Raw genomic sequence first — 23,228 nt, 5'->3', positions numbered from 1 at the left:
TCTAGATTGACCCAGCATGGCCAGGTGGTTAAGGCACTCGACTCGTAATCTGAGGGTCGCGGGTTCGAATTCCCGTCACACCAAATATGCTCGCCCTTTCAGCCGTGGGGGCGTTATAATGTGATGGTCAATCCCACTATTTATTGGTAAACGAGTAGCACAGGAGCTGGCTGTGGGTAGTGATGACTAGCTGCCTTCCCTCTAATCTTACACTCCTAAATTAGGAACGGCTAGCGTGGATAGCCCTCGTGTGGCTTTGCACGAAATTAAAATCAAACAAATTTTGTGAGAAGAAGTAAGTTAATTGTTCTTTTTTTCGGGGGGGGTGAATTAATAGTTTCAATGGCTGATTCAACTGATAAATCACTTTTATTATTTTTTTATTACAAAATATTTACACGTAATATTTACGTGACTGACTACAGGTCATGAATAACTACACAGTGAAAACACACAATCCTCTATTCACATAGCTCTGAAAAATTGATTACGTAAATAAAGTGTTCGTGAGTGCAACTCGAATAACTACTCAACTGCATATTGTGAAGGATTGTGGTGGAGTCTCTTCATTACACATTGCTAGAAGTGGTAAATTTTGTAAAACAAACAACAGAAAGAGTAGGAACGATATGTTTGCACAATAAACGCTTTTGTTTGTTTTTTTTTTCGTGGAAAATAAAATAATTTGATAAGTTATACCCCATAAAACTTCAGATCATAATTAAACAGTTCATTTGATCATAAAAAATACTGGGTTCAGTATCCGCCAACCAACAGTAAGCAAACTAGTAATTTGTAAAGAAACCAAAGTTCATTTGATCATAAAATCTATTGGGTTCAGTAGCCCCCAGCCCGCAATGAGGAAACTAACAGTTCGTTATTGTTCGATCGTGTGAAGTAAGTAAGTACGATAAATAGTTATTGAAGTAGAACATTGAAGCAACTGATTACACAATCGTTGAAAAAACGAGCTTAGATACTTAACTTCAACTCCGTGTACAGTTACTCCTTTCCGTATCTTTTCTTCTTTGCCTACAATAACAGTGGTCAACAAATAGCTCAAAGATACACGGAAAGTTTACGTACGTGTGAATAATGTTTTATCCTTAGGTTTCCAACACTTGCACGAGCCGTTCACTAGGAACCAGTCATAATACATACGAACAACGTAACAGCCTATTTCGTCGTAACTGTCACAATTCTCAGTTTCAGGGACACCATTAATGAAAGTTGACGATTTCGGGTTACTCTGATAATAGTTTGGATAATCATTTGAAGGAGCTTCGGGTTCTCCAACACGACGACGCAGATATTGTTGGAAGTTTGTGAAATCCTCCACAGGTGGCACACCATCTTTGTAGGTACTGCTAGATAAGGGAGTCGTGGGAGTAGATGTGGGAAAATAAATGTTAGGGTAGAAAATCTCTGCAACTAAAAGACTCACCCATCGAGGACTTTCATGGCATACTCCATCAGTAAAATCACAATGAGAGCGTCTGAAAGATAAGATTTATCACTGTTAAAAAGGTCTGTTTATGTAACGTAAAAACAGTTAACTGCCCTTTGAAAATCCAATCCACAAATTTCTATATAGTCTCAAATAACTACATGTCGCTAACAAAAGACCGGAGATCTTAGTAAACTTAAAACTGTAAAAAGATTTATACACTAGGTTTTAATTTAATTTATCGTAAGTCATAATAATTCACAGTGACAGATATTCTAACAAGCTTTTCATAAGTCATGTTTCAAAGACGTATGTAATTTACTTGTCACTGAATAAGTTTTGACAGATAACTTTAAGATTTCGTAAATCTCGTACAACTGTAGATTGCAAATGTCAAACATTAAATATACAATATATTGTAATTTGTTATATGCAGCATTCGAATTAAAAAGAAAATCAATAAATTAATTACTGAAATCTAATCACAAGACCTACATTCTCACAATAAGACATTTGAAAGGGTTTGTTTTTTTCCTTTCTTCCCAATTCCTCGTGAATCCGAGCGCTAATCCTATCCGAAAGTTTCTACGACTTTATTGTTAGATTTTGCTTTATTTGATTAGTGAACGTAGTTAAGAATGTATTCTTGCGGGTACAACACTTTGTATTTCGAAGTGATATTAGTCATAAATTATTTCATAATTTCTTATGAAGAGGATAGGTTTTAAAACTTGAAAATTGCGCGTCTGCAAACCTAAATGGTGACTTCTTTAATTACAAACCTACATGGATTATATTTGTTTCATTTACAATAAGCATAAAGTCTGTGCACTGCCCACTGTGGGTATCCAAACCTGATTGCTAGTGTTTTCCAGTCTGTTACACTTTTTCATTTTTTATTAGGCCTGAAAATTATTTGAACCAGCTTATCTCACCTGTTTCGCACCAGCTCTAAATATTGTAATAGGTACAACTATTCACGACAAAATATGTTTAACTTTTGAGTAATTGTGTTTGTTACAATTTTTAGAATGTCTACTATAATATACTCCACTGTACGTTATAATCGTAATAAAATAAGGAAGTATTTCCTATCTATGCTCTAAAGGTATAATTTATCAAGTTTCTTTATTAAATAACACAAAATTGATGGTAAAATTTTCTGCACTGGTTAACTTACGAGGGCTGTTCAAAAAATATGCGGACTGTTTGAATTGCGCGGCTCCAGTTGGTTCCAGAGGAATCCGCTTGGTGTCGCTAGGTTTGCAGAGATCAGCTGATTACGACGCCATTTCCCGATTGCAGTTATCTTCATTTGTGTATTAGCTACGTGGTTTTAAGTGAAGTGCGATTTTTTCGTTTGGGGATTTCAGAATGAATGACCTGAAGGAGCAACGACTTGATGTGAAATTTTGTTTTAAACTTGGAAAATCTGCGACTGAATCTTTTGCTATGCTTAACACGGCGTACGGCATGTTTCAAGTGGCATGAACGTTTAAAGAATGGTCGACAGTCCATTGGAGATTATGAGCGTCCTGGACGTCCTTCCACGTCAACTGACGACCCACACGTCGACAAAATCAACACCTTGGTGCGGGCAAATCGACGTATGACTGTCAGGAAGCTTGCTGAAGAGTGTGGGATATCAGTTGAATCTTGTTACAAGATTTTGACCGAAAAATTGAAGATGCACCGCGTTGCTGCGAAATTCAGCTCTCAGAACTCATGAGTTTTTGGCCAAACACTCGATCACTGTTCTTCCCCACCCCCCTACTCACCTGACCTTGCTTCTTGCGATTTTTTTTTGTTCCCAAAACTGAAAAGACCCTTGAAAGGAAGAAGATTTGAGACGATTCCCGAGATTAAGGCAAATGCGACGAAGGAGCTGGAGGACATTACAAAAGAAGCGTACCAGGACTGTTTCAACAAGTGGAAACACCGTTGGGATAAGTGTGTGCGTTGCGTACTTTGAAGGGGTCCCAGACCTGTAACTTCTAAATAAAGTACATTTTGTTTTATGACGTCAGTCCGCGTGTTTTTTGAACAGACCTCGTATATGTATTTTCAACCATTAGCTAATTCAAATGAATAATAAAGGACTTAACTATTCGAAAACGAATAAAAAGAACGAATCAGTTCTAGGTAAAAAGTTAACTCACAGGAATACATACAAAAGTTGTAATGGTTTCCAAACGAGGCTCGAAACTCGAGTTTATGATCTCGTTTGAAAACCAAAGAATGTATCAAATTACATCTTTCATGTGCATGAAGTTGTTTTCCAAAAAAACTAGGAAATTGATATAATCTTGTAAGCCATCACACTCTTGAGTGCCTTAAATAATAAGATATAATTTCCAAAGTATCTTCCGTCACAGGATAAAAACGTAAAACAATTGAACATTGACATAACTCCCTCTCGTGGGTTGATAAACTTATACTTACACACACTTTGTCTGCTGAACGGTCTGGGTGAAGTATCCTTCTTGAGGGATTTGTACAACGTACTTCCAAACACCTTTATAGTTTCGAGCAAAGGTTGGCGTGATATACTCCTCAATCGATGGACATGGCGTGGGTGGAAGCTCTTCTGACAGATCGTTCAACGGTGGCTGACTCTCATACTGGCTAAGCCCGCTGTTGGTTGAAAGGGTGCCCCGTCTATTTGTAAGGATGTTAGATAGATAATTTAATGGGGAGTTTCCGCTTCTAATAAGGTCGAGTATTAAAGAAAGAGCAGTGGGAGCATGGTTAGCAACTCCAATCACACCAGTATTGGTGTCAGCATTATTCGATGATGACTGACTACTGGCACCCGTTAAAATAGATAACAGTTGATATAAAGGTGAACGATATTTTGATGAATTCCCTTCATCACTGGGTTTTTGAGGTTTAGAAGATGAACTCGATTCTTCTTGAAGTGCATTTATAATAGTGCCCAGAAGGGATAAAAGACCTATAGATGAACTTTGGCTAGGGTCGTTGACATAATTTTGTACATCAGAATTTGATGCTTGACTTTGGAAATACAAACTCGTCATGGTACTTACCAGGGAACAGAGTCTAGAAAATTGAAAAATATATTTTAAAAGAAAGAAAATGAAAAAAAAAATCCTCATAAAATAATATTATAAAATCAAACACACCACTTGCTGACACAGATTTCAATTGCCTTATAAATTATTTTTGAGAGAAATATTTATAAGCTACATAACTGAGCTGATTGGCTATTGTTCTGAAAGTCAAGTCAGAGTTTAATAATATTGGAGGTATTATCCTGATAATTCACACATGAAAATATGTGATAAATTTCATGCGTAGACTCACACCTATTCTTCGACTGTATGAAAGGTGAAAAAGTGATACATTGAGTGATTTATTTTTCAATACATCTGGGATTTTCAAACAATGGTATGTTCTAATATTTACTTTATTAAATCAGCAGTTCACGATCTATGCATTATATCATTTGGCATGTTCATCACTTGACCTTTGCTATTCCAGTTGCTGGTGATTGCGAATATTCAAAGTCGTAACTCTTTTGTTGCAATTCTTTGAAGTTTGGTGATTTTGAAGTGCAGATGGAATTTAAAAATTAGGCTTGCTCTTAAGAGGGTTAATTTAGAGGACCTTCTGGAGTGAATTTCTTATATTCCCTATTATAAAAACACGTAAGGCATGAGATTTTAGAGCTTAAAAAAGGGATAACTTTGATGTTGATTTGTGCCGGCAAAACACGATTTCAGCAATTAAAAACAGGCTAATTCACGACTGCCTACCAGTCGCAAACCAGAAGTAGTTAAGAAAGCTAAACAGCTTGCCACCATAAGTCATCCATTACAGATAATGAAGGAACTTCACTTTAAACTGCAAACACGATAACTCACAAAGGTTAAGGTCAACAAAAGCGAAACTAGAATTATATTCATATGTTTGTGTAAAGCACATGGATAAATGGAACACTAACTGACGAAATCTGTAGAAAACGTACCTGGTATATTACAAACAAATGGTTATCATCGCGTTCTACCAAGTACACGACTACTGACGTTTATGCAAATGTCTGCATAATTTATTATTACCCTGCCAATAATACAATATTTCAAAACGGAATAGACCACGAAAAAGATATTCCAGAGGATTAAAGTTGCTGAAAGTTACAACTATAATGAAAAGTTGAACACGGGTAACATGCGGACTCGAGTATACCTTGAAGAATGTCATCGCTGTATAATAAACATTATACCAATAATGTCTTTAACATCAAAGCAAAACATACAGCTAAAAGTTAACATGTAAAAACAAATGGAAGTTCATGATATTCTATTTAGAGATATCTCGCATAGAGAACTAACCAGAAGTTTGTTCGTTTGTTTGTAAATTTCGCGCAAAGCTACACGAAAGATATCTGCACTAGCCGTTTCTAATTCAGCAGTGTAAGATTAGAGGAAAGGCAGCTAGTCATCACTACCCACCGCCAACTCTTAGACTACTCTTTTACCAACGAATAATTGAATTGACCGCAACGTTGTAACGCCCCCATCGCTGAAAGGGCGAGCATGTTTGGTGTCACGGGATTCGAACCTGCAACTTGCAGAGTGCGAGCCGAATGTCTTATCCATATGGCCATGCCAGGCAACCAGAAGAGAGACAGACAAACATTGTACATTTATTGCGATAAAAAGAAATGTTAAACCGACGAGAAGAGATTTATGATTATTAAATTGGGACAATTACTTAAATAGCTCTGTCGCCTCCCAGTGGCTCAGCGGTATGTCTGCGGACTTACAACGCTAAAAACCGGGTCTCAATACTCGTAATGGGCAGAGCACAGATAGCCCATTGTGTAGCCTTGTGCTTAATTCCGAACAACAACAACAAATAGCTATGTCAGACAGATATGGGAAATAGTTTTTATAAGCTGAACTTGTCCAACTTAAGTATGATGGTAATAAGAAGGAAGCAAGGAACATCAGCTTTAATTGATTTAGTAAAGTGTGTGTGTGTGTTTTTATAGCAAAACCACATCAGGCTATCTGCTGAGCCCACCAAAGGGAATTAAACCTTTGATTTTAGCGTTGTAAATTTGTAGAATACCGCTGTACTAGCGGAGGCATTTATTAAAGCCATAAAAGGGAAAATCAAAGATAAATCTCAAACCTTTAAGAAGTGTAAATTAGCAGACAGGATGGAAGATGTTCAGAACTATAGGAAGTCTTTGGATTTAGTCAAAAGTAAATTAAAAAATCCAAAGTTTCTTACAAGTAACAGCTGACAACCTAGAAACTAAGTGCAAAGATTGTTTAAGTGTGCTAAAGGTAACCAAAATGTTAGAACAAGGATTGGACTCTTGAAAGATGGTAATTGCGATGTTATTTTTAACGACTATGAGGAAGCTGCTTTAAATGTTTTCTTCTCTAATGATTTTACAAGAAAAGACGTTAATAATATTCCTACATTCTACAGGAAATATTAGAATTTACCAGAATTGCATGGTTGTTAATGGTTATAAAGTAGAAATACTGAGAGATTAAAAGTAGATACAGCACCAAGGCCAAACGAAATTTCTCCAGATTTTTAAGATAGGTAAAAATTCAGATATATTACCTTGTTTCCTTTATCTTTGGTATTGTTTTAGAGTTAACAAATGCTTGAGGATTGTGAAGTTGCCTACGATTTTTCTGCTTTCAAAAAATGGTAATAACAGTTGCCTTAAAAATTATAGGTCGGTTTGTCTTATTTCTATAGGGAAATCTTAAAGAATGTGTGTTAATATAAGCTCTACCAAATAACCTAGTGAAATGTAATATTATAAATGAAGTTCAACATGAATTTGACAAAAGGAAATTTTATCTTACCAAGTTGTTATCTTTTTAAGATGTCGTTTGTTATTTGGACAGGAGAAATAATGTAGATTTGATTAACCCAGATGTTCAAAAAATATATAATAAGGTATCACGCAGAAGATTAGCTGAGAAAGTCACATCGGTAGAAGGTAGGGAAGGACTAGTTAAGGGTAATGTACAGACATTGGAAGTGTTAAAGCAAAATATTGTTATTAATTGAGTCCAGTATTAGTGGGGTATCTTAAGGATCAAAGTTTGGGCCTTTACTCTTTCCTAATTACATAAAGTATATTGATATGTAAATAATTAATAAAGATTACTAATAACATCAAACGTTTGGGCATTTCTAGCTGTATTGAGAAACTCGACATATTATAGAATGCCTTGTATTAATTGGTAGATTAGATAAATGTTCAGCAAATGGATTTAGTAATAGTAAATACAAGGTAATGGATTTGAGTTATTATAATTTATATCATACATTTAATATAAGTATGAATCAACATAATCACATGACTAAAGAAAAGGATCTCGACGAATTGGTGGATCAGCTACTGAAGCCATCGAAGCAGTGCTCTGTTGCTGCTAATAAAGCCAATAAAATCTTAGGATATGTCTATAGACATATTGATTACAAATCAAAAGAAGGAACTGTTTATTTATATTTATATATAACACTAACTAGGCTACGCTTGGAAGACTATTGTATAAAGTTTTGGTCTCCTTACATAAGGAGGAATATTGAATTACTGGAAAAAAATTTAAAGAAGGGAAACTGGAATGTTCCCAATACGGATACAGATATAAAGATAGGTTCAGGTGTCTCAACGTATTTTATTTTGACAAGAGAATAGGATAAAAGCCTCTGATTTTTTGTGCTACATTTTTGAGGTAATAGAGCGAGAGGACAGAAGTTCGACTTAAAAGTTTTATTTCTCTAACAGAATTATTGGCCTATGGAACGAGTTGTCACATGCAATATCAGTGGTCAATATTTAACAAGGTTTCATGAAATACAAAGTATTGGACTGAATTTTAAATTTTCCTAAGGAAGATATGCAAGGCCACGAGAAACATGGATTTCTTCAAATGGTTATTTATGGCAGTGATTATTTGAATAGGGAGAACGATAATCTTAACACAGTCCATTGTAAATTCATTTAATAATTAATTGTAATTAATCTACTTAAACATATGCTGTAGATCCGTTTTAACGAAACTAGATGAAATGTTTTTTGACACAAAAAATTAAAAATTCTTTCATTTTTTTGTTAACCTTCAGATACTAACACGAAAAATATATACAAACATTTTGGGAACTTTATTAATATTAGTGTAAAGCTAAATACTCCACTGGGTCTCCTTACCTAGAGTTAAAAATTTGCTTTGTAAAAAGGTTCGTTTGTTTATTTGTTCAGTTTTGCACAAAGCTACTCGAGGGCTATCTCTGCTAGGCCTTCTTAGTTTAGTAGGGACAGATTAGAGAAAAGTTAGACGGTCAGCACTAATCATAGCCAACTCTAGGGTTATCCTAATGGATACTGATATTGATATTCACAATGTAACGTTTGCGCGGCTGAAATCTCGAGTATATGTAGTAATGAATTCGAACCTGCCATCCTCAGACTATGAGTTGAGTGCCCTAACCACCAGGCAATGCCAAGCCCCAGCGGAAGGAAAAATTATTATATCAAAGATCAGTTGGAAGCATTAATTAATTATTCAGCACGAAATGAGTTTTTTTTTAACCTGTGATAAATGTTTATAAATTCAACAAACACGCATTCGAACATAAACTTTCTTGTCCTATTCTGTAAAGGAAATGCAGTCCCCTTAACGGGTCTGGAGGAGGGAAAGACGTGTTTGTGTTAACGTTGCTTTCTGCGCATCGTAGGCGCTTGTAACGTTTATTACAATATAAACAGCTGTTTATAACTCTGTGACTTATAAACACATTTTCTTTTGTAAAACAATATTTAACACGAACCACTGTATGTTTCGATGAAAGGAGAATGTTTAATGTCAGTTTAAATGAAGATTTATGTCAAGAAAACCATTTGTGCACTAACAGTAATGTGGTTTCGTAAATTTAAAGAAAAAAAGATTTACGATTTCATCATAAGTTCCCTCTTCCATATTTGTCTTAACACCACACAACTGCCCGAAATTTACATCAAATGGGATGAAAAGAAATAAGAAATAACAATAAATTTCCAACACAACATTTGCTGGAAAATGGGATGGAAAGGTTTTGCTATCCACAGTAACATTGTTGTTGCTGTTATTTAGCGAGCATTATATTGTTACGTTTATATATACACATATAGGTATTATTGTTGTCGCTTTTAATGCATATTTTACATTTTAAGTTTGAAATTGCCCACGCTTAGTAAATCCAACAGTCTATCATACTGACACAAACTGCATAAATTCGACTCTTTTATCTGTCTTTGGTTAGTGTTGAATTTCGCGCAAAGCTACACGATGACTATCTGTGCTAGCCGTCCCTAATTTAGCAGTGTAAGACAAAAGGGAAGGCAACTAGTCATCACCACCCACCGCCAACTCTTGGGCTACTTTTTTACCAACAAATAGTGGGATTGACCGTGACATTATAACGCCCCCACGGCTGAAAGGGCGAGTATGGTTGGTGTGACGGAGATTAAAATCCGCGACCCTCGAATTACGAGTCGAGTGTCTTAACCACCTGGCCATGCCGGGCCAGCTCTACAATCACAGTTACGATTATAGCTGTTGTACTTGTCATTACACTAACACTAGCTAGTGTTTTCAATAACCTACTCATATTTCGTTTAGGTTAGAAACTGTCGTATTTTAAAATGATTATTCTTAGTAACTAGTTGTTTTGATGAGCAGAATTACAATGAGCACTTGTATAGAAAGGATGGAGTTTACAGAACTGAAACTGCCCATAGGCTCACTGCAATCTTAAACCGTTCCTGAGTACAAGTAATAAAAATCACTGTTATAAAAATATTATTTTTGACGTAAGTGGACAATTTTTAAAAACATAGACTACTTTTTATTCGCTGGTACGTGTATCAATGAGGAAAAAAATGGTACATTAGTACCAGAAATGTGGGTGAGGATAGGTTAGGGCGAAAACAACGTAGAGTTTAAAGACTGGCTACATATATTCCGGAAGGAATGGGGAAAAAATGGATTTTTTTAAAGAAATCTGGTGCATATCATGCAAATTTAATTTCATTATTTATGTTTCTTTATTGTATGTTTCTATATTTATGTTTCTATACTGTATGTTTCTTTATTGTATGTCTCTATATTGTGTTTCTTCATTGTCTGTTTCTATATTGTATGTTTCTTTATTGTATGTTTCTATATTGTATGTTTCTTTATTGTATTTCTCTTAATTGTATGCTTCTATACTGTATGTTTCTATATTGTATGTTTCTTTATTGAATGTTTCTATATTGTATTTCTCTTTATTTGTACACTGATACCAGTATAGAAAACACTAAATCCCCAAAACAGGACATTTAATGCTATTCTTCCAACCTGGAAAAGTTCTAGATAAAAATTTTGGTTTGAAATAAACATTTATAATTCTGTGTAATTTGTGTGCATTTTCATCATCGCAATTAACGGTTAGTTTTAATATGACGCCGATGTATTAAACAAAACTTTATTTAGAGAGAATGCTTGCCATTGGTCAAGCAGACTTGAGACACCGGTGTTTATTTTCTAGCTTCATAAAAGTTTCCGTGGCATGTATAAAATAATATTGTTTCCATCCTCCAACCCTGCTCTCAATATTACAATTGTTTTATCTTCAGATTTGCATCATTCTGTCAATGGCCAGTAAAGAAAAGAACAGCCTCATTTTATCAAACTTAACGGTTTGAATTCACGTATTATCGTACACATATTTTCGAGTTAGAAAGTTAAAAAAAAACTATAAAGAAGAATTTTCATATGATATAAAAGATATAAAACATCTCTCAAAATATACATAATATTTAATGATAAAGAAATATTTGTTGTGGCTATAGTTTCATTAAAAATATATACTTGATTTAAGCTATATTTCTAAATTAAACGTTTCTCATTATTTGATTTTTTTCATTGACTTCTAAATGAGAAGTGTGAATAACAACAACAGTAAAAAGATTGTATATGTATTTGATATAAATAGCTTATTTGATTCCAACCTTAATATGCTGTGTGTAACCTGATACTTACAGTCCAGAACCTTGAGGACATAGTTCACGGCTGGTAACAGATGAATTTCTTAAATATTCGGTGAGATTTTCTTTTTTTCTCAAGAGGTCGACCGTAGTTTCGGTTTGGTTATAATTTTCTGTGCTGGTTACGTCATTCTTTGCTTGTATTGTTGCTTTACGTGGTTTGGCCCCATGATCAGAAAAGCGTTTCTTCCGATGAAATAAAGTAGTTTGGTGAAGATCGAATCCTCCTGGTTCTCGATAGGAAACGGGCGCTCCAACGAATCTTGCCACTTTGGGGATTTTTGGATCTTCTTTCAGAAATGGTAATGCAGTTGACAGAAACTTCAGCGTCTTGGCTTTAATCAAATCACTGTCATAAATACAAGTATTAACTAATGAAATAATTGTTGGTGAGTACGATAAAAAAGACAAACTTCATATATTGCTCCATAGTATGGATTAAATACCATTGTATTAACCTCATTACTTAAGAAGAAATATAATTCAGACAGTTGGTAGTGAAAGAACTGGTAGATACTAGTTTATTTGAAAATAAAGGAGCATAAGAGAATTTTTCAGTCTGAAAATCAGATTAATATAAAATATTTTTCATGAAACCGTGCAAATATTTGAACAAGTTTGCCACATCGTGGTTAAAATCAATGTACTCAATTATTAACAAGCAATTACAATTAATTTCAAACATATATCTAAAAACTAATAAATTTTAATTTATTTGTTAATTTGTTTTTAAGCGCAAAACTAAACAATGGTTTATCTACACTGTACCCACCGCAAAAGTATCAAATTCGTATATTAACGTTATAAACCTTCAAGCATACCGCTGAACCACTAGCGGGAGGCAAATTATTTTCATAAAAATGTTGTTGTTGTTGTTTTTTATCAGGCTGATATTGTTTTTATTTAAATAATTCATAATATTGTTTACTTATTGATCATATGCATCAAAAAGGAGGACTCTTCAAGATTTAGATTTGCCCAAAGCTGTTTAACAGAACCCTACATATTACAAATATACAAGTGTATGCTACAAACTGTAAATAAGTGTGTAAATAAGACTGTTGAATATTTTCATAAACTCATTCCTTATCTTTTTCAAATGTTTCTCTTCACCTGTTTATTCTTTACTGGGCACTGTGATGGTGAAATGTATTAACATTTTCACTTCCGGGTATGTGGTAATGAAATGTATTAATCTCTCCACTTCCGGCTACATGTTTTGAACACTTGAAATCGCTATGTAAACTTACTTAACAGAAAGAATAGAAAGTCAGGACAAACGAGCATGCTGTATAAACAGTCTATTTGTAATTTCCACTTGTAGTCGAACATCATACAAGTTTTATGTAGAAATGAAGATGTTAATAATAATAAACGAAAATAGTAAAATAGGGGTTGGAAGAGATAAAAAAGAACAACTCAGTCGAATTATTTATTTCTTGATTCAATATGTATTGGGAAAGTTCAGTTCTGTCTTCCAGACTACTTTAAAAAATACTGTAGTGAATGAGCGAGGAAAACATGGTTCCAAAATAATATTCCAAAGTTGAGTCGTTACCCGCTGGTACAGCGATAAGTCTATGACATTACCACGCTAAAATCAGAGGTTCGATTCCTTTCGGTGGACAGAGCAGATAGCCCGATGTGGCTTTGCTATAAGAAAAACATACACACACAGAAAACGTTGAGTAAACAAGTTTTGAATAATTGATTCACACATCGACAACATATGCAGTAGTCAAGTTATAAATTTAATTATAACGTTTCGATTGGGCCACCATAAGGTAAGAGTTACATTGAACAATGTAATATTTTAACGTAGCTTTTACCTAATGATGACCTGAAACTATGGATAAAACCGTTGTAATTATTAGACTTAGAACTTGCCTACAGTAGAAATTGTTGTTAATACAACATATATCATTACGCAGTAGAGAAACACAGTATAGTACACGTGTGTGTGTGTGTGTGTGTGTACACCGAATTGAAATAATCAGGGTATATTTATTAATGTCTCAGAACAATATTTATATTTGTATATTTATGCAGGTAACTCGATTTTGAAGATTTATAAAAAAAAAACTGTCAATACACACGAAATGTGATTAAAAAATCGACCGTTTATTTATTATTATTATAAGTTAATTCACCTTATGAATTAAAATATAAAACATGTTAAGACGTTAAGAATGGTCCCAGTAACACTATGAGCTTGAATACATGGACCAATCCTCAGCGTTCTTTGTGAGCTCAACAACAGAGAAAACGTGTAAAACCATTCAATACTTTTAGGTACAGTTTGTAACCCCCTCCCCTCCTCAAAATTCAGTTTCCTTAAATATATATAACAAAAATAAAACTTAAAATGTGAGTGCTTTATTAAAGACAGAATTTTCTATAAAGAAAAGTCAAACATATCTTCAACACACGGAATGCCATAAAAAATCTATCTCCTCCAATATTTTAGCTATGGTTAGTTTTCTGTCTGTGTGTGTGTGATGAAACCCGCATAACAAAAACTTACATTTCATTTTAAAGTAGTGTCAGCTAGTATTGTTTCAAAACGCTGTTTTAGTAGAGGGTGATTTTACTGTGCATATGTAACTAAGAGAGGAGGTTTCATTAGTTCGAGGGATTACGATAAAGTCTGACTCTATGGTCTTTCAGGTCTTTGTTACGCTACTGTTTCAATTTATTTTTTCCTACGCTCCACTTCATCATTGAATTGTTTTTGTTGTTTCTTGCAGACAAGCGAATTTAAAGAAAAATGGCTTTTTGTTTGTTCTAGTGTTATAAGTTCGTAAACGTGCCGCCGATCCATTGCGATGGTTAACAAAAAAAATAGATGGAAAGAAACTGGCCTTTAGCCTAGTCTATAATACATATACATGGATGCATAAAGTTATATAATGGAAACAAATTATTACATGAGCACATTACAGAATTGATTGTATTAACTTATTCGCTACCAGCAACGAGATCGTGAAATTAAAATTTTATGGCCCATCTTCTTCTCTCATGGGACCCGGCATGGCCAAGTGTGTTAAGGCGTGCGACTCGTAATCTGAGGGTCACGGGTTCGCATCCCCATCGCGCCAAACATGCTTGCCCTTTCAGCCGTGGGGGCGTTATAATGTGACGATCAATACCACTATTTATTGGTAAAAGAGTAGCACAAGAGCTGGCTGTGGGCGGTGATGACTAGCTGCCTTCTTTCTAGTCCCACACTGCTAAATTAGGGACTGCCAGAATAGATAGCTCTCGTGTAACTTTGCGCGAAATTCAAAACAAACAATGTGTTGATTGTGTTGTCATTACAATACTACATATGCAGGTGGGACGTGACTACCGAATTTGGTTTGTTGTAGTTTTGAGCTCCGATTCCTTTCTATTTCACGTTAACAACTTTAAATCAGTCTGCTAAAAATGGTTTCATCTTAATCCGTCGTACAGTTTGTTTCATTTGTCTTAAAAAAAACAATAAATCATATTTTTTTACAGCCATTCACGAACTTTTGTGATAGGTTAAAACGAAGTGTATCGTATGGCATCGCTATAGAGAGATGTTATTTTGTCTACAGGGTGGCACGTAAGCCCCAAGGGACCCATCCATATGTTATTATGTTATATTCAATTACGCATGCATTATAAATTCGTTTCTTTTTTCAGAGAAATATGGCCGATGTAAGCCCATTTGCACTTGAAGAGCGTATTGTTACAAGTACGTGAATACATGAGCGCAAGAATACTAGTGACACTACACAGATACACTGGATACATAAGATATATGGATGGGTAGGGTAGTTAAGTCAGCATGTCGAGACTGGTACGTGTGTGATATAATTCAGAGTAAATGGCTAGAACATCACAACAAAGATAAGACACCTTCATTGAAATCACATATTACAAAACGTAGCATTTCTGAAGCAAAATATATCAATAGTCAAACTTCACGTTGCTGTCTTATGCTTTTAGACTGATCTGATCAAGCAAGATCATTATTATAGCGCTGTAATATTTGCTTTTTTACTTTTCGCTTAATGCCAGACAGAATTTCTGAAAAACTTTAAAATCAAAATTTAGGAATCATGAGATATCTTAGAAATAAGTAAAATCTCCAAACAGTGTTATACAAAAATCTATCAATGACAGTAACTGGTAGAGTTATTTAGACGTAACCCGCAAATCATCCGTTCCTGCTTATACTAGAATGTATATACGTATAATACTTGGACACCATTTAAACACTAATGGGTACAAACGTAAGTCTCTACAGTGAACATAGTATGATGAAGAAACAAATATGTGTTTATTAATGCGTTGTTTCTTTTGTTGTCACATGCTCGATGAATAAGTGTGGGCGGTAAAAACTAACATCTTATTGTTTCTATTATCACCTGTTTTAGTATATGGCACAGACCATCTTATCAGGATTGCTCTAATTGTTTTAACAGGCCACCTTGTTAGGATTGCTCTAATTGTTTTGACCTTCTTGTTTGTTTTGACTAATATAAAGTTGTCCAAGATTGGCATGTTTTGTTTGATTGCTGGAAATTAAGCGCACAGCAACGCAATGGGTTATTTGTGCTACGCCCACCACGATTATTGAAACTAGGATTCTAGCGTTGTGAGTCTGCGGACATCCCACTGTGCTACGGGGGAAGGGGGCTTAAGAAAGGCAAAAGTAATGTAAGAAAAAAAATCAATCAGAATACGAAAGGTCACCAAAATATGTATGCCGTGCAAATGTTATATGCGTGTAATACTAGCGAAAATGAATTACGCTTTCTTTACTGGATTTTTTAATATGAAAACAACAGACATAAATTTTTTATTTAGAGATTGCTATTTTTCCATACTACACACACTTAATAAAAAATGTCGCTTGAACTTTGGTGTGCACGAATTTTAAAAGTAATAGTGTAGTAAGATAATTACAAGTCTTATTTTCAATAAATAATCACCTAGAACAATGAAGTATAGATTAATAATTAATTAATTGTTACTGTATTGGTTATGATTTTTCACCAAGAAAAAACAAAATTAATCAAGTGAATAACTTGACATTTAAACCGTTTATAATGTTTCACTTGCTGTACAAACAAACAACAAGTTTAGTGTGACAAATGCTGAAGGGATATAATACTTGAATTATGTAACACCAGCAGTTAACTTTTACCCCTTTAGGGCTCCCGGTGTGCGAGTGACGTAGTTTGATTCTGTTTCTTGGAAACGCATCGTCACGTTAACGCCTCTTTCTAAGCTTTACTTTCGTGTATTTTGATGATGAAATCGATTTTGTAAACGATTTTGGTTCTTAAAAGGAGACTCTCTAATTGTAAACCCATGTATTTTGCACAAACGTTCCACATTCTCGAAAAAATAAATTCGTTTGTTGGTAATTAAACATAAAACCGCACGGTGGGTTATGTGTGCTTTTCCTATTTCTGGTTTCTGGAGTTTTATGCAGGGGGTAAGATGAAATCGCACTTTCTAAATTGCATCTATATTTCAAAAATCTTGTTCAAAAACGTCTGACGACATAGGGACTCGAACTCCAAAATACACCACTACTTCGTTGTAGGTTTATCCTGTATCATGGTGACCATAACACGTTTTATGATTACAACACGTCAATTACTTTGTTACAAAGCTACGCAATTTAGATTTATTGAAAATACACATTGTCTTAAATTCTCTTCATAAATTTCATATAGACCAGTAATTTCCAAACTGAGGTCCGTAAGACGATAAATAGCTCATAATAATAAAATTCAGTTTTCATTATTCTTCGTGGAAAAACACAGATAGAAGTTAACAATAAAAGCAGACAAACCTCGTGATATCTTATGGGGAATCATATAGAAATATTCTTTGGGAACTTCTTTGATACTGAACAACGAAATATGTCTACTGGTCATTTCAGTTATTGCAATAAATTTGACTACTCAATATTGTTCATGTTTGAGATGTTTATGAACAGTGAAACTAAAATGCCTCAGAGTATTCATTATTTACCTTTTCCATTAAATCATCTGGCAAGGTTTTCAGCGAGGGTAACTAAAGTTGTTGGGGTGACCCCAAGGTGAAATATTTTGTGAACTCTTGATACAGATCGTGAAAGTTACTATTAACAACTTTCAACATCCAAACTCGTCGCCACCAATAAATACTATTAACTGTTTTGCAAACGTTGCTCATGTTATTATGCTTAACGTGTTAATAAGTTATTTGTATTGGTCAAAGTGCTCGTTATTTAGGCAGTTAATCTGCTTTATGAGATTAGCACATTTTTTTATCTGGTTGCTTACAACACAAAATGTTTCACATGCAAAAGTTTCAAGATTATTAACAGCACTTTAAGCTTATTTTGATTGTAATTAAATTGTGAGGAGAATTTTGTTTTTTTAATTTCGCGCAAAGCTACACGCTAGCCGTCCCTAATTTAGCAGTGTAAAACTAGAGGGAAGGCAGTTAGTCATCACCGTCAACTCTTTTACTAACGAATAGTGTGATTGACTGAAATATTATAATGCCCCCATAGCTTAAAGGGCGAGCATGTTTTGGTGTAACTGGGATTTGAACGCGCGACCCTCGGATTATAAGTCGAGCGCCTTAACCCATTTGACCATGCCGGGCCATCATGAAAAGAAGAATAAGCGATCTCATGAAAATAATAAAACATGAAAATTTTCCAAACGCAACTTGTATTTTATTTCTTTTTGATAATGCTGTCTTGTATGCGGGCCTTTTAGGAGTCAAAAACCAAAAATGTGTGTGTGCTTTACTAAATTAATGTTCTCAGGTTAATTACTGACTGAGTACCTATTTAAATAAATAAATCTTTGACCCACGTATCAAAAGATACGTCAATTGGGATGCATTGCAGTGCTTATACTTTACTCTTAATTCGACTGTAATAGAACTATCTGAGAAAGAACGAGTGACTTCATGAAAACAATACTAAATGACAGAGAACGGTTGACTGGGGAAGGCTTTATTTTGAATATTCATACATGTAACTAAGCGTATGGTTCTGACGCCCATGCCTGGTTATTAATCTTTCTCGGCAGAGGCGCAGGAAGTTTCAGTTTTTCAGTATGATATCGTTCATGGTTTTCTGTTTTGGGGATTCATCATCTCAGACCTGAGCAAAAGAAAAACCTCTCTACACTACATTTCTTGATTTGTGAGTTTTCCGCTGAAAACTTCTGCAGCTTTCTTTTTCATATCTGCATCTCAGTGACTCAACAGTAAGTCAAAAGGCATAAAACACTAAAACAGGGTTTTGATACTCGTTATTGGCACAGCGAAGATAGCACAGCTTCGCTCTTAAGAAGAACCAAACCTTTCGCACTATTTTATATTTAAAATATATGAAAACCAAAAATATTAACGTTTGTGGAAGCTTGAATGAGAGAAGTGTGAATCATCGTTTGTAATATACCCTATACGTTCCTGGCGGAATATTTATTTATCAGCATCTGTGGGTTTGTTTGTTCGTTCGGGGAATTTTTTGTAACACAATACAGGATTACATGCAGATAAATTACTAATAGTATTTGTTATAAATTAAATCACTCGTCATGTGGTTACGGTTATTTGCACGTGTAGAAGTGTGAGTGTGAATTTTCTATCACATGTACGTGTTCTAAACTCTTTAAATATCTTCTCTACTTCACTTTTTAGATTTTTGTGGCATCAAAAGTTTGTGTTAGTTTATTAAATGTATTTCTTTTCAAACTTTCGTAAAGTCGGATATGAACTTTTGAAAAAGTTATATATACATAAAACAGTTTACCGTTTTATAAGTTTTTCTTGCTCTCGAATTGTTTCGTCCTGAGGCTTAGCAGTATTACTTAAATAGTTGTGGTATTGGTACTATTTAAAATTTTAACAATTAGAAATGCAAATATATTTTTGCTAATAGTAGATTAAATAAAGTGTTTGCATAGTCTTAATAACATCAGCTAAGTTCCACTCTTCACTATCCCACACGGTCAAAGGTCAGTGAAACAAACATTATGTCATTAACAATCCCAAACAATAGCTGGATAAGAATTTTATTATTTTAAACTTCCACGTGATATAAAATTACTTACAAAGGATACGGGTCATCCGCTGAAAATTGATTCATGGGATTTTGGGGAATAAAACCTCGGCTTAGATCACCACATAACGAATATTTTGGAGGAAATCGCCCTTCAAAATTGACACCGGGACAAGGACCGTCACCTATCAGGTATGGAGGTTTTCGAACTTTCGGTGGTGTCTGGTATCTAGTGGAAGCTTCTTCAAAAGGAAAGAAGCCCTTTGGAAATACTTCTTTTTCAGTTGTGACGTATGAAATCAAAGTATGTTCCGTCCACAAGAAACAGAATATCTAAATAAAATAGAACATTTTATTCGAGATTGTATTACTTAAAACAGATGATTTTAGTTCACATTTATACTGCCTTTATTCGTCATATAATAGCCTATATTAAAAACACCTTGAAGAAAAGATCTATCAACTAATTTTCTATACTGTTCAAATCACAGCCTTTTACATGTATATTTCATTTTAGTTCAAAGCGGCATTTTGTGCATATCGAACGAAACAATAAACACAGTTAAATATTTTAAGAAAATACTTTATATCAGTATCATTTATCGGTTAAAAATCTTCACTTATTATTCCGAGGAATACAGTAGACTGTTCTAAACGGGTTAAAACTATGAGGTGTAATACTCTTATACAATCAAATTAATTGTAGATGCTTCAAACTTACCAGTGTTATATGCTTAGCCATGCTCTAAACCTTGAATTTGAAACCGCTCCTTAAATCTTTGGTGTATCCTTTTCTCTCACAATATGGTAACTATAATAACACTTTTAGTAACTATATTCTATTGCTTGCACTTCTCACAAATATTACGAACTCACGATTTTCTGGACGAGTTATAAGACGTTACCGCCAGCAACGAAGACATCGACCTGAATGTCACGCTTGGTGGAAGCAGGATGATACTTCCTATTCTAGTACCGCCCTTCAGGTCTCCTGGGGTTGAAGGTTAGGGATGTAAGATTTTTTTCCCCTCTAGTGCTCACCTGGAGGGCGTCGAGTCTTCCTGGTGACGTGCTTAGGCTTACCTTATTTCAGTTATGAATGATATAACCATCAAAAGCGAGTCATTAGTTGCATGACAACCAAACGCGGTGATTGAGAGATGTCGAGAAATAATATTCCACGTTTAATTAATTTCTATACGAGTATTTAGCGATTTGTGTAATATCGTTCTAACACGTCTTCATGGATCTGTGTAATAAGATATTTCAACTTATTTCTATGTGAGTATTTGGCAATGTGTTTAATATCGTTATAATATTTCTTGTAATAAGTTGAGAAATATTTAATAGCATAATTACTGGTCTCTGTTCTCGTGCTGCACTGAGAAATACTGAGTAGTAACATTTTTATGTATACATCTCTGTACTTGCATTAAATGTAAGTTCTGGACAAACAAAAATAAACTAAAAGATAGCTAACTGGAAATGCAGTTTGGTAACAGTTCACCGAAGTTCATGGTTAATTGTTGATGAAGGTACCCGGCATGGCCAAGCGTGTTAAGGCGTTCGACTCATAATCCGAAGGTCGCGGGTTTGAATCCCAGTCGTACAAACATGCATGCCTTCCCAGCCATGGGGGCATTATAATGTCACGGTCAATCCCACCATTCGTTGGTAGAAGAGTAGCCCAAGAGTTGACGGTGGGTGGTGATGACTAGCTGCCTTCCCTCTAGTCTTACACTGCTAAATTAGAGACGGTTAGCACAGATAGCCCTCAAGTAGCTTTGCGCGAAATTCAAAAACAAAAAAACATATTTGATGAAGTAAAAGGGTGTATTAACATTGTAAGGATAATCATGATTTTTAAGTCTTGACTATGTGGTTGGTGGTGAAAGTCTAACCCATGTACATGTGATTCAGTTGTTAAGTTCAGAGTTGTGTCTACCGCTGGGAATCGACCTCGGTTTTAGCATTACAAGCCCTCAAGCCTACTTCTCAATCATAGGGGATATGTGTTAATGTATAAACGCTACATTTGTATCACTAAGGTTTGATAGTGAACATATTTGTAATATTAAAGTTAATTAATTATTAATGTTTTAATAAAAATGACCTACGTCATTATTTAACAGGAAACGCTTTATTAGTCAAATGCTAATTTTAAAATAACGCGAGATTTGTCTGTAAAAGACAAGTATTTCTTTTCGTATGTTATTTTAAAAATAGAATGATTACTTATCTAATTTATATGTATATATATATAAATCGCGATTTTTAGCTAACCTTTACTAACCAGGTGTAAAGTTGTATAACGGTGTACATATGCTGTCCTATCAGAGGGAACGAAATATGAAGTTTAGTGTTTTAAGCCATCCTCTGAGTTACTGGGTTGTGGGGGCCAGACAGTAATAGTTCTAAAATGGAAGTATTTTTCTTTGTCTAAGTCGCAAATTTGTGCAATATTACACGTTTATAATTACACCTGACACCCAGCCCCCCAGACACACACACATTTTGCTTACCAATAATCTTGGGGTTCATAATGCTACAATACAAAGTATGTGCACAATACGGGCACATCTTTATGTAGCTTTATGTTTAAAAAACAAAAGATTACATTTTGCATAACGATAAATGGTTCAGCACGTGGGAATATAGCTGCTATTAACTAATTTTCGCACGTTTAAGTCTTTCATCAGTCATTACCGTTTCAAAAATATGGCATTTTTTTCATTTATTTTGTTTTTTATACATTATTTAGTAAGTATTCGTTAAGTGATCTTCTATACTCGATGACCTGATTGAAAACCCAAACAAACGAAAGTTAAGACACAGGTAAGTGATGTAATAGCAACGACCTAAGTCTAACGGTTGTTTAAGAACCTGCTGGTGTCAACGTCCCGGAGATCGGCCAAGGACCTGTTCGGCATTGATTTTTTAAGAGTTATAGAACAAGTAGTAAAACGACAAACACGTATATACGTCACAGAGAATTTTCAAGATCTTACACACTAGAGAAACGATAAGTAAGTGATAAGTACAATGTGAATGTATGGTTGTAGCAGGTTTTCTACGTGCGGTGGTACAAGGCATAATAAACCTAAATTCATAAATATTATGTTAATCACACGTAAAAGAAGAAAACAAGCATTCGTACGTTCCTAGTTTACTGAGAGATTTATATATACCCATGGCCTTCCACCAATAGCTCAATACTAAGTCTTGAGGCTTAGGGCGCTAAAAACTGGGTTTCGATACCGGTGGTGGGCATAGCAGAGATAGCCCATTACGTAGCTTTTTGCTTAACAAGAAACAAAATGCGTCTATACATTATCGTGATCGTATAATAATTTACACATAGAGAGTCGTATTATTAGTCTTTGAGCTACAAAACACACACTTTCGTGTTTTTCTCTAGCAGTTAAACGATATTAACTTCATTATATTCTCTGAATTTATAAAACTGGTATCATACTCGTAATTTGAAGTGTTTCGAGATCGCATCATAACATTCATTTCTGGATTAATGGAGAAAACTGTGACAATTTTTCGTGAGGAATGAAGTCCACAACAGCGACACCTGAAGAGGATATAAAATATTTTTCTTAGTGATTAACGTTAGGTCTTTAGATAGCCTGGCTTTTAAATTTTATTGTGCGATT

The 23,228-nt window shown here is 34.6% G+C and overlaps 1 protein-coding gene across 1 annotated transcript; it reads right to left on the bottom strand.

Annotated features, from left to right (window-relative positions):
* Positions 1–295: 295 nt before the first annotated feature.
* spz6 (Spaetzle domain-containing protein 6) lies at positions 296–20,648 on the bottom strand. Its single transcript, XM_076477274.1, has 5 exons — positions 20,288–20,648; positions 19,619–19,899; positions 11,512–11,865; positions 3,890–4,507; positions 296–1,496 (listed from the first exon to the last, which is right to left on the bottom strand). The coding sequence occupies exons 1-5, from the start codon at positions 20,306–20,308 to the stop codon at positions 1,079–1,081; spliced, it is 1,692 nt and encodes a 563-aa protein (XP_076333389.1). The 5' UTR covers positions 20,309–20,648; the 3' UTR covers positions 296–1,078.
* Positions 20,649–23,228: the final 2,580 nt, after the last annotated feature.

Source organism: Tachypleus tridentatus, chromosome 13 (assembly GCF_004210375.1).
Source record: "Tachypleus tridentatus isolate NWPU-2018 chromosome 13, ASM421037v1, whole genome shotgun sequence".
Taxonomy (NCBI): domain Eukaryota; kingdom Metazoa; phylum Arthropoda; class Merostomata; order Xiphosura; family Limulidae; genus Tachypleus; species Tachypleus tridentatus.
This window is presented reverse-complemented; position numbering and strand designations above follow the sequence as displayed.

Bases quoted from the DNA above. Each gene is read 5' to 3' on its own strand.
- spz6 (XM_076477274.1), bottom strand. From the start codon at position 20,308: ATGGCTAAGCATATAACACTG. The intron at 11,866-19,618 runs GTAAGTAATTTT...TATTTATGACAG, and splicing joins GCGGATGACCCGTATCCTTT to TGATTTGATTAAAGCCAAGA. The intron at 4,508-11,511 runs GTAAGTATCAGG...TCAATTTTCTAG, and splicing joins TGTCCTCAAGGTTCTGGACT to ACTCTGTTCCCTGGTAAGTA.